A 13167-nucleotide genomic window follows, 5' to 3' on the forward strand; every position below is an offset into this window, starting at 1 on the left:
GCTAACCAAATATGTCACCCACAATTGTCATATGCCAAGGCCAAATCGTAACCGCCATTCCTGCAACCATACAAAGCGGCGACAGTCCGCCGCAATCGCTGCAATCTGAGCTGCCAGTGGCTCCACAGACGCCCACGCCCTGCAACAACAACAGCAACAACAGCAGCAGCAACCACATTAACAACAACAGCAACAACAACAACATCAACAACAATAGCAATAGCAATTGCCATCACACCCACAACATCCACATTGACACGCCCAACAACAGCTTGCTGCTGAGTCCGACGAAGCAGCTGCTAAGTGGCAGCCAGAGCATCTCGATCATCAACAACAGCTTCGACAAGGCCAACAACAATATGAACAACCAGAATGAGTTCCTTACCAAAAAGAATCTCTTTCGGGAGCGCAACGCAACTGTGATCAACGGCATCATGAAGAACATACAGCAGACGGACAGTGCCTACAAAAAGTATGAGAACGATGCCAATCGACTGAACAACTATTACACACAGCTCAGCCAATCGCCCAAGCATCTGGCCCACCACCCAGTCCAGGAGAAGTCACTGAATGGCAATGGCTTCGAGTTTGTGCCCGATAGCTCAACGCCGCTGAAGGCGGATGCTTTGCCTCCGCCCGAACCGCTGAGTCCCATACACAAGCCAGCGGCTGGGGCGCCACCACCACCACCGCCGCCGCCTCCACCACCACCGCCACCACCTGGCTGGTGGCACATACCCATAGCCACCAATGCAAATGCAGCTAGAACCCTAACCAGTACTAACCAAGAGCCTCCAACAGCCATGGAAGCAACAGGTAGGTGCAGCTTCTATATGAACTAAAAAATTTGTAGCATACTTTTCAGAGCCACGAAAATCCAGCGCCCATCACATTCCATAGAAAAAATGTTGCATACTTTCAAGCGCTGCAAATAAATCGAACATTGCATTTGCTGCTGTTGCATGCCCCGCGGCAAATCGATTTCCAATTTAATTGATATATTTCCATTTCGCTTTTCCACAGATCTGGAGGACAAGGAAATGCTAATGCAGCTGAAACGTGATCACACCGTCAAAGATCTGACACAGAAACTATGCAATCTGCCCACCAGCCCCACACAGGAGCCAGGCAGCCGCGCCATTGTGGGCGACATGTCTGGCCTGATTTCGAAAGCCAAAGAGGGGCTTGCCAAGAGCAAGAGCAAAGGTGAAATTTCACGGTGAGCAACACATCATCAATATAATAATAATATTCCACATGATATATATCTTATCAGCGGCGGACTATCAGTAAAAGTTGCATAATCTTTTAGTTTAAAGGCCAGCACTAAATTTTGGACTCGTTGATATCAGAAATGTCTATCGGGATCTAGAAAGTTGAGAGCTCTTGAGAAATTAGTTTTGTTCTTTGTTTTATCAATTTATCAATTTATCATTTATTTAAGTCGAAGCGGTAAATAGATTTAAGCGTATTTGGGTGCATATTTCTCATAGGTGGCAATGTAGGCAGCCTTGGCGGCATCCTGGGACATGCCCTTGTTCTTGGTCCATGCGTTCCACTTGGCCTTGGCCTTCACATCCAGTGCGCCGGGCTCCGGCGTGGTATTGTCGCCGACTGTGGCCTGCTTGTAGAGGCCGTAGAACTCCAGGAACTCGTCGTTGGTGGGGCTCTTGGTGAAGGCCTTGGCTTTCTCGGCGGCGGTGTTGAACTATGAAGATAGATGACCATTTACAGTTGCCTTTTAGATGTAGAATCACATAATAGCTGCTGCTGTATACTCACGTCCATTATGTCTTATGCTTTGGCTGCTAATGAGTGCCAACTGTGACACGGGGGAGTCTATTTATACGAGACCCGGGCCGCTGATAGCGATTTATGACATTAGAAGCCGTTTTTAGATATCGACATGTGTGATAAGCGCCAGTGGCCAGAATCGTCGGGCCACATAAAACTTTAATTGCTAATTATCAAAGCGAATACATCAAAGGTCTTCCCACTTGGAGGGCTGACTAAGCAGCGAGAGCAAAGAGCAGATCTTCTTTAGTTTCTTTTATTATGCCAATGTGCACTTAACAGAGTATTAACCGAACTTATGTATAGATGGGGGCGTACTTCTCATAGAGCGCTATGTAGGCTGCCTTGGCGTCCTCTGTGGACATGCCCTTGCGGCTCAGCCAGGCCTCGTATTTGGCCGCGCCCTCGGCATCGGCGGGCTTCTCGATGTTCACGTCGCCGGAGTGGACCTGCTTGTAGAGTCCGTAGAACTCCAGGTAGACCTCTGGTGGTGGCTTGCTGCTGAAGGCCTTGGACTTTTCGCAAATCGTCTCGAACTGCAGGGCAATAAAAGTTCTTAGATTAGACGATGCTATCTATGGGGAGCGCATTGCACAACTTACATCCATTTCGCTCGGGATTTAATGATTGACTATGATTTCTGTTGCTCAAATGGTGCTTTTTATAGCCAACACGGGCAATATAAGTAAATCTTATCAATTATAAAAGCAGCTAACGAAAATAATAAATGGCAGCACCATAAAAAGATCACAGAGTTATGGCTTCTCGATTCCTTCATTTATGACTTTTATTTGCTTACCAAGTGTTTGCCATATTCGCAAAAGTATAGCTGAGAAGGGGGATCTTCCAATCTAGAAAGTTTTTTGTATGTTGCTTCTCTTTCGCTTTTACATTTTCTATTTGCCATGGTTTGGGGCCTTGCTATCTTGCTACTAGGCCAACAGTTGATAAGACTGGTTTTTATGGTGCGTCCATTGCAATCGAACGATCGAGTACAGCTCAGTTGACCGGCAGTGCAATAATTGTGATACTTTGTATTATCTCTGATCCGATGGCAGCTCATCGAGCGTCGACCAGGAGCTGAAGAAGGCTGAGCCGAAGAAGTCGGAGAATGAGCTGCACTGGGAGGAGCTGGTGCGCAATATGACGCGACCCTTGAACCTATGCGATCTGGACTTTACCGATCTACACTCGGATGATGAGAAGGATGTGCTGGCACCGCGTGGCCTTGGCGCTGGCATACCGCCACCACCGCCGCCCCTGGGCGGAGGCATGGTGATGCCGCCGCCCTGCCTGATGCCGCCGCCCATGTTCAGCTATGCGGGCTACGGGGCGAGCAGCCTGACGAACAGCGTGAATAGCTCCCTCAATGGCTCGATCAACGGCGAGCTGGCCAATGGCAACAATACCATCAAGAAGAACAAGAAGACGGTGAGTAGAGAGACCGATCATAGAGAATAATCAAGGTTAACTTCCTTCGCCCTTCAGGTCAAGCTCTTCTGGAAGGAAGTGCGCGAGGACATGATTCCACAGGTGATAGGCAAAACGATCTGGGACGAGCTGCCCAGCGCGAATGTGGACACACAGAAGCTGGAGCACTTGTTCGAGTCGCGCGCCAAAGACCTGATGACCAAGGTGCGTATTAGATAGACACACGGTGGATTCATATTAGGGGTATTCCATCGATGCAAATGCCATTTAATAAGTCTCTTAGCTATTATTTTAGTCTAAACTGTTGCATAACCCAAAACGAAAACTTTTTGCGAATGATATTTGTTTTATTTTCCCCTTTTATCTCTGGACATGTTTGCAATAATATTAATTCTATATGTGAACGGTCTCTGTTATGCGGATATATCGACAAAAAACCAAAAACATAAATGTTGTGCTAAAATCGAATCTATATCAAAATCAATTTCTCAATATCAATAAATATATATATCATATATATATATATATATGTATCAAATAAATGTTCTATAGGAGGTGAGTGCAAATAATACGTTTAATACACTTTAACTCGCTCTCTCTTTGTCTATCTGTCTCTCTCTCTCACTCTCACTCTGACTCTGTCGCTGTCTTTGTTTTACTCTCTCTCATTGTCTCACAATCGGTTTTAGTTTTTCTATGTTTTACATACGTTGGTGTTGGTTAATTACACACACACACGCACACAGACACACGCATATGCACACACACAGACACATGTACACTCCTGTAGTCGGTATCACTAGTTGCTAACAGTTAGTTACATTGCGTATACGCCCCACTCCCGCCCCCTTCTACCCCACAACCACTACAACATAAACAAAACTCCCACTCTCTCTCTCTCCCGTTCTCTCACACTTCTCTCTTCTCAACTAATTCGACTTGCCACTTGCAGAAGCAACAGGAGCTGAACAAGAGCAAGGAGATCATCGTGCTGGACCACAAGCGCTCGAATGCCATCAACATTGCGATGACCAAGCTGCCGCCGCCGCGCGCCATCAAGGCGGCCATTCTGAAGATGGATGCCACTGTGGTGACGCGCGAGGGCATCGACAAGCTGCTGAACATGCTGCCGACGGACGAGGAGCGCGGCAAGATCCAGGAGGCGCAGCTGTCCAATCCGGAACTGCCCCTGGGCAGCGCCGAGCAGTTCCTGCTCACGCTGGCCTCCATCACAGAGCTGGGCGCACGCCTGAAGCTCTGGGCCTTCCGCCTGGACTTTGACAACTGCGAGGTAGGTGAAGCAGTCATCCATATAAACAAGTTCTCATCGAATGCTCTGTCCGCAGAAAGAGATTGCCGAGCCGCTGATGGATCTGAAGCAGGGCATTGAGATACTGCGCCACAATCGCACCTTTCGCAGCATCCTCGCCACGCTGCTCTCCGTGGGCATCTTCCTGAACGGGGCGCCGGTGAAGGGCTTTCAGATCGAGTACCTGGCCAAGGTGCCGGAGGTGAAGGACACCGTGCACAAGCACTCGCTGCTGCACCATCTCTGCCACATGGTCATGGAGTCGAATAGCGACACAACCGATTTGTATTCCGAAATCGGGCCCATCACGCGCGCCTCCAAGGCCGACTTCGCCGATCTGGCCCACAATCTCACCCAGCTGGAGTCGGAGTGCAAGGCGTCGTGGGACCGCCTCAAGCTGATTGCCAAGCACGACTGTGCGCCGCCCCTGAAGCAGAAGCTGGTGGACTTCCTGGCCGACTGCGCCGAGCGCATCATCAGCCTGCAGACGGTGCATCGGCGCGTGATGAATCGCTACCGCAAGTTCCTGCTCTGGCTGGGCATGCCGCAGCACAGCGTGGCCGAGTCGCGGCCCAACGAGTTCTGTCGCACGCTCTCCGAGTTCGCGCTGGAGTACCGGACGACGCGCGAGCGTGTGCAGCAGCAGCTGGAGAAGAAGGCCAATCACCGGGAGCGCAACAAGACGCGCGGCAAGCTGATCATTGACATGGTCAAGTTCAAGACCAAAGAGGATGTGGCTGATGCCGAGCTGAAGTACGTCTGGCTGCCCGAGCCCACACGGCAACATTTTCATTGACTCTCTGCATCTTCACAGGCAACTGCTGGGCACTCCCAGTCCCGATCAGACGGATGGCACGCTCACCTGGCGTCGGCGCCGCGCCGAGCAGCTGCGCTCGCCCATCGCCCGGCAGAGCGAGGAGCAGTTCACCGACGGCGACGACGAAATACTCGAGTCCCTGGTCAAGACGGCGACCAAGGCGTCCGGCACACGGACCACGCCGCGTGAACGCAAGCGCACCCGCCATGCGGATCGCAAGTCCTGTAAGTTGCACAAACGAACGAGCGCTCTGTGATTGAGATCAATTTTAATCTTTTGGAACACACCACGCACAGCGCGCTATATTTAGGCACACCCCCCACACACACACACACCTCTGCAAACTCGAGGCTACAGCAACAATTCCAAAAGATGATTTTTCCCGTACTCAAATTTGATGAATTCCCCTCGAATCCAAATTCAAATGCTTTGGCACTTATCTTCTTTTTAGTTCTTTGCTAGCTTTACGTATCGGTTTGCCCATATTCGGTTGTTATTTTATAATTTTACGTTTTCTTACCATTAACGCACCCAACAACAACAACAACTACAACTACAACTACATCAACAACTACAACAACAACAACGATAAATAATAAAACAAATCAAACAATCGCATACTGAAGTGAAGCGCAGCCGCACGCGCGAGGGATTCACAGTTGAAAGAGCACCGTCGCCCTAGAGCCGTTTGCGCAACTGTTGCGCAAACAATCCAAACAGTTTTAGGTTTTTACCTTTCTTTTGTTGGTTAGTGTTGAAATTGTAGCTACACACAAACCATATACATATATATATGCCTTATGTATGTGTATGTGTGTGTGTATGTACAATATTTTGATTTTTGTTTCTTTGTTGCAATTTTTTGTTTGTTGAGTTTTGTTTTTTCTTGGGCGGAGCAACATTTGCTGGCATCTTGCACATATTTCGCTCACCTGTGTTGCCATCCAAATTCCCGAGAAGATGTTGGCAAATGGCTCTGGCCAAGTTTTGTTTATGCGCCTGGCTGAAATCCCAGTTCATTTTATATAGATAAGCATGTGCCTAACTCTGATTGCATGAGAGAGAGAGCGAGAAAAGTCCGAGGACTTGATCCTGAACAATTTCAGTAACTTTTGCTTTCGTGTTTTTGCAGTGCGTCGCACGCTGAAGAACGGCCTCACCGAGGAGGAGAAACAGCACGTGGCTGCCTTGATACAAACCTATTAGAGCGAAGCTCGAGCCGGGCAAAAATGTTCACCCAAGCAACAACACTCAAATCAACCCAGTGACGTCACAAGTCGGGCTATGCACAGACTGAAATTGGCGATCTCACGTGCAGCAAATCAAATCTGGATACAGCGCGTATCTCTTTCTCTTTCTCACACACGCAACCCGCACCCAAATCTCCACGCCAGGTGAAACTGAAATCGACGCAGTCCTACAGAAAGCTAAATCTAAACAAGTTCTCTTAATTAATTTTCCTGTTATTCAATATATTTTGATTTCGTTTGTTTTTACTTCGTCCAAGTATTACAATTGAGAATGCAAATGTTTTTGATTGTAAGACAGCAACTGTATTAATAGCCAAACAAATTTTATAGCTATACACGAATATATATATGGATAATATATATATATTTTAGAATTGCAAATTCAAGTTTAGTTAACCCAAGATTTCAATTTGTACCGATCTGCGAGCTTACGAAATTAACTTAAACTTTAATCTTAGCCTTAGCCTTAGACTTAGCTACGAAAATAAATAAAATACATACTGAATATTTATTAAAAAATAAAACAGCTCGAGTCGAGTGCGAATCTCATTCAGAAGCCATTCGTGCAGGGCTGCTGCACGTAGTCGAGGCAGAAGCCGCGATTGTCGATGTCGTTGGGCGCCTCGACGCCATCCGTGTGGAAATACAGCCGGAAGGGGCGCACGCTGGCTGCAAGTAGAAAGACGGATTATTGCAGCCGTTCAGCTCGCGTCGATTTGGTTACCCACATTGCACCGTCTTGGCCAACATGCCCGCCTCGGCGCTGAAGGTGCCGCCGCACACGCGGTCCTCGCAGCCGGGCAGCGGGGGTATGCGATCCGCGGAGCGTATGCAGCCGATGAGCAGCCAATCGCTGGTGCAGCCGCCGGTGGGCGAGCCGCCATTCGCACCACCGCCACCGCCGACCAGAGTGGGCACCGGATTGTTCGAGTTGCCGCTTATGGTGAAGGCCCGCGAGCGATTGTTCTCCAGATCGGGGCACGCGTTGTACTGAATGCCGCAGAAGTTGCGCTCGTTGCGTATGCAGATGCTGTAGTCCTGGTTGGAGAGCTGGCGCCCGGCCACCGTGTTGTAGTTGAAGCTGCGCACGCGCCCACTGATGGCCGTGAAGTACTGCAGGCAGCCCTGATCCGCCCGGCTGATGCTGCCGCAGTGGATCTGGGTGACGCGCACGCGCCACAGGCGCGGAAAACTCGCGCTGGTTATCACGGACAGCACGATGGGATTGCTCTGCCCCAGGCCAGCGTCAATGTACACTGCGAGAAGGGAGCGTTCGATAAGTGACTCGAGTCAGAGCTCTCTCCGCAATACCACTCACTGTGATCCCCTGTGGAGCTGCCGCATATGGTGGGCGTGGGACTGCCGCCCGATATCAAGAGCTGATCCTGATTGCACAGATGATTGGCCGGCTCGGGCGGCGCGATGGAGAACATGTCCAGGTCCAGGCGCAGCTGGCATATGTCCGGATGCATCTTCTGCACGGTCACCTGGCAGCTTCCCGTGCCGTCATAGACATCCGGATGATTCGGATTCACAAAGTAGGTGGAGTTCTCGCGTATAACACCGCCACAGGTCTGCAGAACTGCATGGGAGTAGGGAGTCGGTGTCAGTGTTGCAAAGTTGATTAGTTTATTGTCAGTTGAGGTTCTGAACTACTAGCGGAATTTTATAGCTATCTTGATTCATTGACAAGGCTTTGGCTTTTTCTAGCTTTAATAGCGCTTTAGCTTAATGGATTGATATGTAAACTATCCATCTGGGGGAAGATACCTATTTATTTCTACATATACATTATCCTATGGTATATCCGAGGTATGGTAATGCAATGCAACTATCTTAAGAGCATTCTTTAAGTAAAGAGTAATTAACACTTGCAGATGTAGAGAAATGCTCTAGGAAATGCTCTCATGCTAAATTTTTCTCTGATAACAATCTCAGCTCAGCTTCACTCTAGCTATTCACTCAACCCACAGCAGGAATTTCACTCTAACTCTTTAAATAACACATTTCTCACACACTCTCCCATTCATCAAGGGTTATGAAAGCTCTTAGTTGATCTTGTCTGGCGTACTTCTGATAGCTATGCTTGTATAAGTAAAGTGGATGCAACACTTACATACGCAGCAGACGCCGTAGCCGCCGCCGCAGGGTCCAGCTGGAATGCCGTTGCGCAGGAGGCAGTCCTTGTTGGCCATGCAATTGCCCAGCTCACCGGACGGCGCCGCGCAGCTGCTCGTGCCGTAGGGCACCAGTGTGAATATGGGCAAGACTGAAAGTTGTGTGTGGATTTGTTTGTTGTTTGTTTGAGATCAACTTGATTAAAGCAAAATTCACAATTTAGGCACACCCACATTTGGATTCTCTAAGGCGCGAGGGCGCTGGCGTCAGCCACTTGTTGCCGAAGAACAGATCGCGCCAGCTGTTCGTATGCGTGGCTGTGGGCACTTTGCCGGCAGCCAGGACGAAGAGGCTGCAGGAGATGAGGTATACGCAGCGTAGCGGCAGCTGCGAGTAGACCATGTTCGCTGGAGTTGCGCACGCGTTGCGCTTTGTCACTGTTGTGGCACGCAGCTGCGGCGAGGCGACAATTTATCCAACTTGCCATGGAAATAGGTTTAATGACCGCAATTTGTGAGCGAGAAATAGAAAAATTATAAATTTACTAGTTTATTAATTGCAATAACAAAATGTGGCAGCAGCAGAGGCGGCAGCAGCAGCGGCAGTGGTAAACAACAATTAGTTGCGCCACAATCAGCCAGCAATGCAGTCAATGGCATGGGTGGGTGGTGCACATACAAGCAAACATTTATGTATATATATAAAGTATTTATTCACGTTTCGTCAGCTTTTTTGTGTGTGCGCTTCCTGTTGCGAATTTGTTTTTCCACACCTTCGCATCGATTATATGTTGGGCAAGGCCTGCGAGCGCAACAATAATAAAAAACTCGAGCATGAAAGTGCCAGAGGCAATTTGCCTGTTGCGACATAAAAGAAAACTCAGCCACATAATAGAATAATAGTAAGAGCTATGACAGCACCCGGGCCCAGCTCAGCATTTTGTCTAATTTGATTAACGCTGCACTGAAATCGGGTCAATGTTAACCTAATTTAATAAATTTATTTATTTTCAACCGTTTGGTTCGCCTCTGCAAGCCACACAAACCACGCGAACCACCCACCATCCGCTCAGCCCCACAGCTAGTTTATTGGCCGAAAACTGAGAAAAAAATAAAACAGCTGACAAGCCTGATAAGAGCTTTATTTATAAGGGTCTTTAGTCATACTCAAAATTCAGGGTCGACTCATTTTTCACGCGAATTGTTTTGAATGAACTGAGAAGAGAGTTACATGAGCTTAACGTATTATATAAGGCGCTTAGACCAATTTATCTGATTTTATTAATATCTATATATTATATATTTTTATGATAAATTCTGATATATATTTTATGTATTATATTGATGCATGCAGTGCTCAAGGCAATTTGTTATCTTAAGCACAAGCGTTAATAAATTTGATATTTGCTACGTTAATATACATATGAATATATTTCTATATATGTAGACATTCACAATATTACTAAACAAGAGATCTTGGAACCACTTAGCAGTACATATATAAAGTAAGTATTACTTGTATTATAATTTATTTGGTAATCGGAATTCGTTTGCTGTTTCCCATATATATATATATATATAGTCAATGTATAAACATATTATGCATGATCATCAGTTAATTTAATCGATTAAAATCGATATCCATTTCGATTATAATTAACAATTTTAATTATATATATAATTTTATATATACGATATCTAGTAAGTAATAAGTGTACCCAAATAAATCTTTGGTCAATATAGTGTATTTTCAAGAGCAAATCTCAATTAATTTAATTTGCATATAAATTTATTGCATCGCATTTGAAATACATTAAGAAAGTGAAAAAAAAAAACTAATTAATGGGCTCTAATCTATCACACTCGTGTCTGCCATTCGGAAGTTTGCATGGCTTCACGCAGAAGTCGCCGGAATCGATGGAGCAGACGGTGCCCTCTGGACAGTAATTGACCTCGGGGCTCATCTTGGGTCCGGTGCACAGCTGGAAGGTGGTGTGACTGGTGCAGACGAACATCTTGTCATAATCGCACTGTCTGCAGTTAGTCGTGTAATCGCTGCAAACCGGGTAAACTCCATCGCTAGGGAGCGGTGTCCAGCAGAAATCCTGCTTATCGGTGCAGATCTTGCCGGGGCCGCAGGCGAGAAGGTTGCCGCCCTCAATGGGCGAATGGTTGACGCACACCCTGTAGTGGGTGCGGTTAAAGCAGGCCACATTGTTATCCATGCAACCGCCACAATGAGCAGCATCACCCAGAGCCAGAAGGCAGCAGCTGAGCGCCACGAGGAGGATCTGTGGAAGAGACGGCAAGCAGTTGAGGAAAAGAAATCAGCTTTCCTTTCGACGCCAACTTACCAAATAGCTCGGCTGCATTGTGAATATCTGGGCAGAGCGTTCAGCTGACTAATGAGGCCTTTCAACATACGCCACACGTTTATATGGGACGATCGCTCAGATAATGCTGTTGGGAAAAACAAGAAGCGGGCAGAGATAATTTTCTGGTTTTATGCTGGGCTTAGTTTATTTACAGGAGATTGCAGCCGCACGGTAGCTAGCATATTTATGGATGCTCTAGCATTGAGAGATAAAGCTGAAAGGCAGCTGCTGCCCTCGCCCGTACCTCTGGCCCTGTCGCCTATCATAAAGATAGTGCTCCAGGTCTCCAGTCTCTGCAGCATTTCAGCATTTAAAAGGCATGGCAACGGCACTCGGGCAGTTCATTTAGTTGCCGAAGATGTCCCAGCTGCTGCGCGTTGGGCTTTTGGCTCTGCTGGCCATTTTGCTGGCACCGTCAGCACTCGTGGATGCCACCTGCGGCTTTTGCTACGGCTCGCACACCTGCATCGACAACACCACCTTCCGGGTGTGCTACGAGAGTAAGTTGATACTGGCCATTGCGTTGGCAAAAGCTGCTGTCGATCTCTAACCAGAATGCGGTGCCGCCCACAGAAAAGCCCGTGCCGTCGTTGACCTTCAAGTGCCCGGAAGAAATGCCAGTGTGCACGCAATTCGGCAGCATTTGTCAGCCGTTGTGGCTGCCGCCGGCCTGTCCCAACACCCAGAAATGTGGAAAATGCGACGAAGGGCAGATTTTCGCCTGCACCTCGCTCACCACCTTCGCCGGATGCCATGCCGGCAAGGTATTGTCCCAGGAGAGCAAGTGCCCCAAAGATTATTTCTGCAGCGTGCAAAATGCGGCTGCCGGAAATCCCTGCAAATTGATATGCGAGCCGGAAGTGGACGACTCTTGTGATCGCGTTGAGAGTGGTGATACGGAGCTGCCAACGTCTACTCCAAGCATTTCAAATCCAACCCCAGGCCCTACTCCAGGCCCTTCCCCAGGTACCACTCCAGGCACTTCCCCAGGCCCTACTCCAGGCCCCACTCCAGGCCCCACTCCAGGCCCCACTCCAGGCCCTTCCCCAGGCCCTACCCAAGGCCCTACCCAAGGCCCTACCCAAGGCCCTAGCCAAGGCCCCACACCTGAGGTAACCACGCCAACCACCACCACAGCCAGCACATCTACAGCTGAGCCGCCCCTTGATCCGACTGCCTATTGCCAAGGCATTCAAAGAATTGGCAATTTCGCCATACCAAACGACACCGTTTGCACCAGGTAGAGTTCGATCCATCTATAAACATATGCATATACATCATTATTGATATTCACTTGCAGCTTCATCTACTGCTTCTACCGGGCCAATGTGTGGAACGGCTCCATACGCAACTGCAATGCAAATAATCCGTACTTCAATGCCGTCTCCGGCTGTGGTGCAACACGACCAAGCGGCGCGGGCTGTCGGTAATGAAATTTCCATACAAAACTTATGTATTTGAATATCGATTTATAACAATATTTACATAAAATTAAATGTATAATAAAGAATGGTTTATACCCATTAGCTATAGGCAAATAATACCTATTTTACTGTTGTTAAAAATTCAAGGAATATTTACAAATAAAATTAAAAGCAAAAAATATATTATAAACTAACTAAAAAGAAAAATGCTTATTTATAATGAAATTTTAAAGGAAAACAATAAAATTGTAGATTAGAACTTAATCAAGCTCAATTCCAGGGCAACTGCTAGTCGACTACTCCAGCACATTTGCTAACAATTGTCGACAGTCGCTCTCATAGCTAAGCCTTTAATGATTTAGCTCTGGCATTACTTAATCCTATTCTAAGAATGGTATTCTTGGAATTTACTATAAAGCTTCCTAGTTTTCCTCTAATTTCCGCAGCTTCTTTTACCTCAAGCGAAACTCTTCTTAGCGGACTCTGAAGAATTTTGGTCAATGGCCCGGCTGCTGCTCAGGTGTATCATTATGAAGATGAGTGCTATTCAGCTCATTATCGCAGTGTTAGGTTTCTTCTTCTTCTTCTTCTTCTTTCGGCTCTTATGCTGGGATCATAAAACAGCGCCAGGCAATCAAGTGGAAAGCCAA

At 47.5% G+C, this 13167-nt stretch overlaps 6 protein-coding genes across 13 annotated transcripts in view; 2 read left to right on the forward strand and 4 right to left on the reverse strand.

The window, feature by feature from the left end:
* Fhos (Formin homology 2 domain containing) overlaps positions 1-7125 on the forward strand; it is a 45417-nt gene extending 38292 nt beyond the window's left edge. For 2 of the 8 annotated variants that reach the window (XR_001925569.3, XR_001925570.3), the window contains 9 exons: positions 40-816; positions 1024-1219; positions 2853-3225; positions 3283-3429; positions 4178-4516; positions 4572-5287; positions 5349-5575; positions 5978-6098; positions 6484-7125. Coding sequence is in view for 6 of the 8 variants with exons in the window: in XM_018101703.3 (XP_017957192.1) it covers positions 40-816; positions 1024-1219; positions 2853-3225; positions 3283-3429; positions 4178-4516; positions 4572-5287; positions 5349-5575; positions 6484-6557 (2849 nt within the window). In the remaining 2 variants the exon portion in view is untranslated. Of the gene's footprint in view, positions 1-39; positions 817-1023; positions 1220-2852; positions 3226-3282; positions 3430-4177; positions 4517-4571; positions 5288-5348; positions 5576-5647; positions 5926-5977; positions 6099-6483 lie in introns of those variants that run through there. The other 6 variants (XM_018101703.3, XM_018101709.3, XM_089260292.1 and 3 more) reach the window with 4 other exon arrangements.
* Positions 1399-1939, reverse strand: LOC108651821 (acyl-CoA-binding protein homolog). Its single transcript, XM_018101720.3, has 2 exons — positions 1783-1939; positions 1399-1708 (listed from the first exon to the last, which is right to left on the reverse strand). The coding sequence occupies exons 1-2, from the start codon at positions 1786-1788 to the stop codon at positions 1463-1465; spliced, it is 252 nt and encodes an 83-aa protein (XP_017957209.1). The 5' UTR covers positions 1789-1939; the 3' UTR covers positions 1399-1462.
* On the reverse strand, positions 2035-2517 carry Acbp5 (Acyl-CoA binding protein 5). The gene is made up of 2 exons (XM_018101721.3): positions 2397-2517; positions 2035-2330 (listed from the first exon to the last, which is right to left on the reverse strand). Exons 1-2 carry the CDS (start codon positions 2400-2402, stop codon positions 2091-2093), a joined length of 246 nt encoding a protein of 81 aa, XP_017957210.1. The 5' UTR covers positions 2403-2517; the 3' UTR covers positions 2035-2090.
* LOC108651816 (uncharacterized) lies at positions 6483-9752 on the reverse strand. The gene is made up of 5 exons (XM_018101713.3): positions 8953-9752; positions 8718-8870; positions 7920-8183; positions 7330-7857; positions 6483-7270 (listed from the first exon to the last, which is right to left on the reverse strand). Exons 1-5 carry the CDS (start codon positions 9119-9121, stop codon positions 7152-7154), a joined length of 1233 nt encoding a protein of 410 aa, XP_017957202.1. The 5' UTR covers positions 9122-9752; the 3' UTR covers positions 6483-7151.
* A 711-nt stretch (positions 9753-10463) lies between these two features.
* On the reverse strand, positions 10464-11335 carry LOC108651819 (uncharacterized). Its single transcript, XM_018101715.3, has 2 exons — positions 11073-11335; positions 10464-11009 (listed from the first exon to the last, which is right to left on the reverse strand). The coding sequence occupies exons 1-2, from the start codon at positions 11088-11090 to the stop codon at positions 10554-10556; spliced, it is 474 nt and encodes a 157-aa protein (XP_017957204.2). The 5' UTR covers positions 11091-11335; the 3' UTR covers positions 10464-10553.
* Positions 11336-11410: 75 nt separating this feature from the next.
* LOC108650133 (uncharacterized) lies at positions 11411-12636 on the forward strand. The gene is made up of 3 exons (XM_089259829.1): positions 11411-11593; positions 11667-12333; positions 12394-12636. The coding sequence occupies exons 1-3, from the start codon at positions 11452-11454 to the stop codon at positions 12521-12523; spliced, it is 939 nt and encodes a 312-aa protein (XP_089115955.1). The 5' UTR covers positions 11411-11451; the 3' UTR covers positions 12524-12636.
* Positions 12637-13167: the final 531 nt, after the last annotated feature.

This window comes from Drosophila navojoa, chromosome 4, assembly GCF_054131105.1.
Source record: "Drosophila navojoa isolate 15081-1374.11 chromosome 4, UAZ_NAV_1.0, whole genome shotgun sequence".
Lineage (NCBI taxonomy): Eukaryota > Metazoa > Arthropoda > Insecta > Diptera > Drosophilidae > Drosophila > Drosophila navojoa.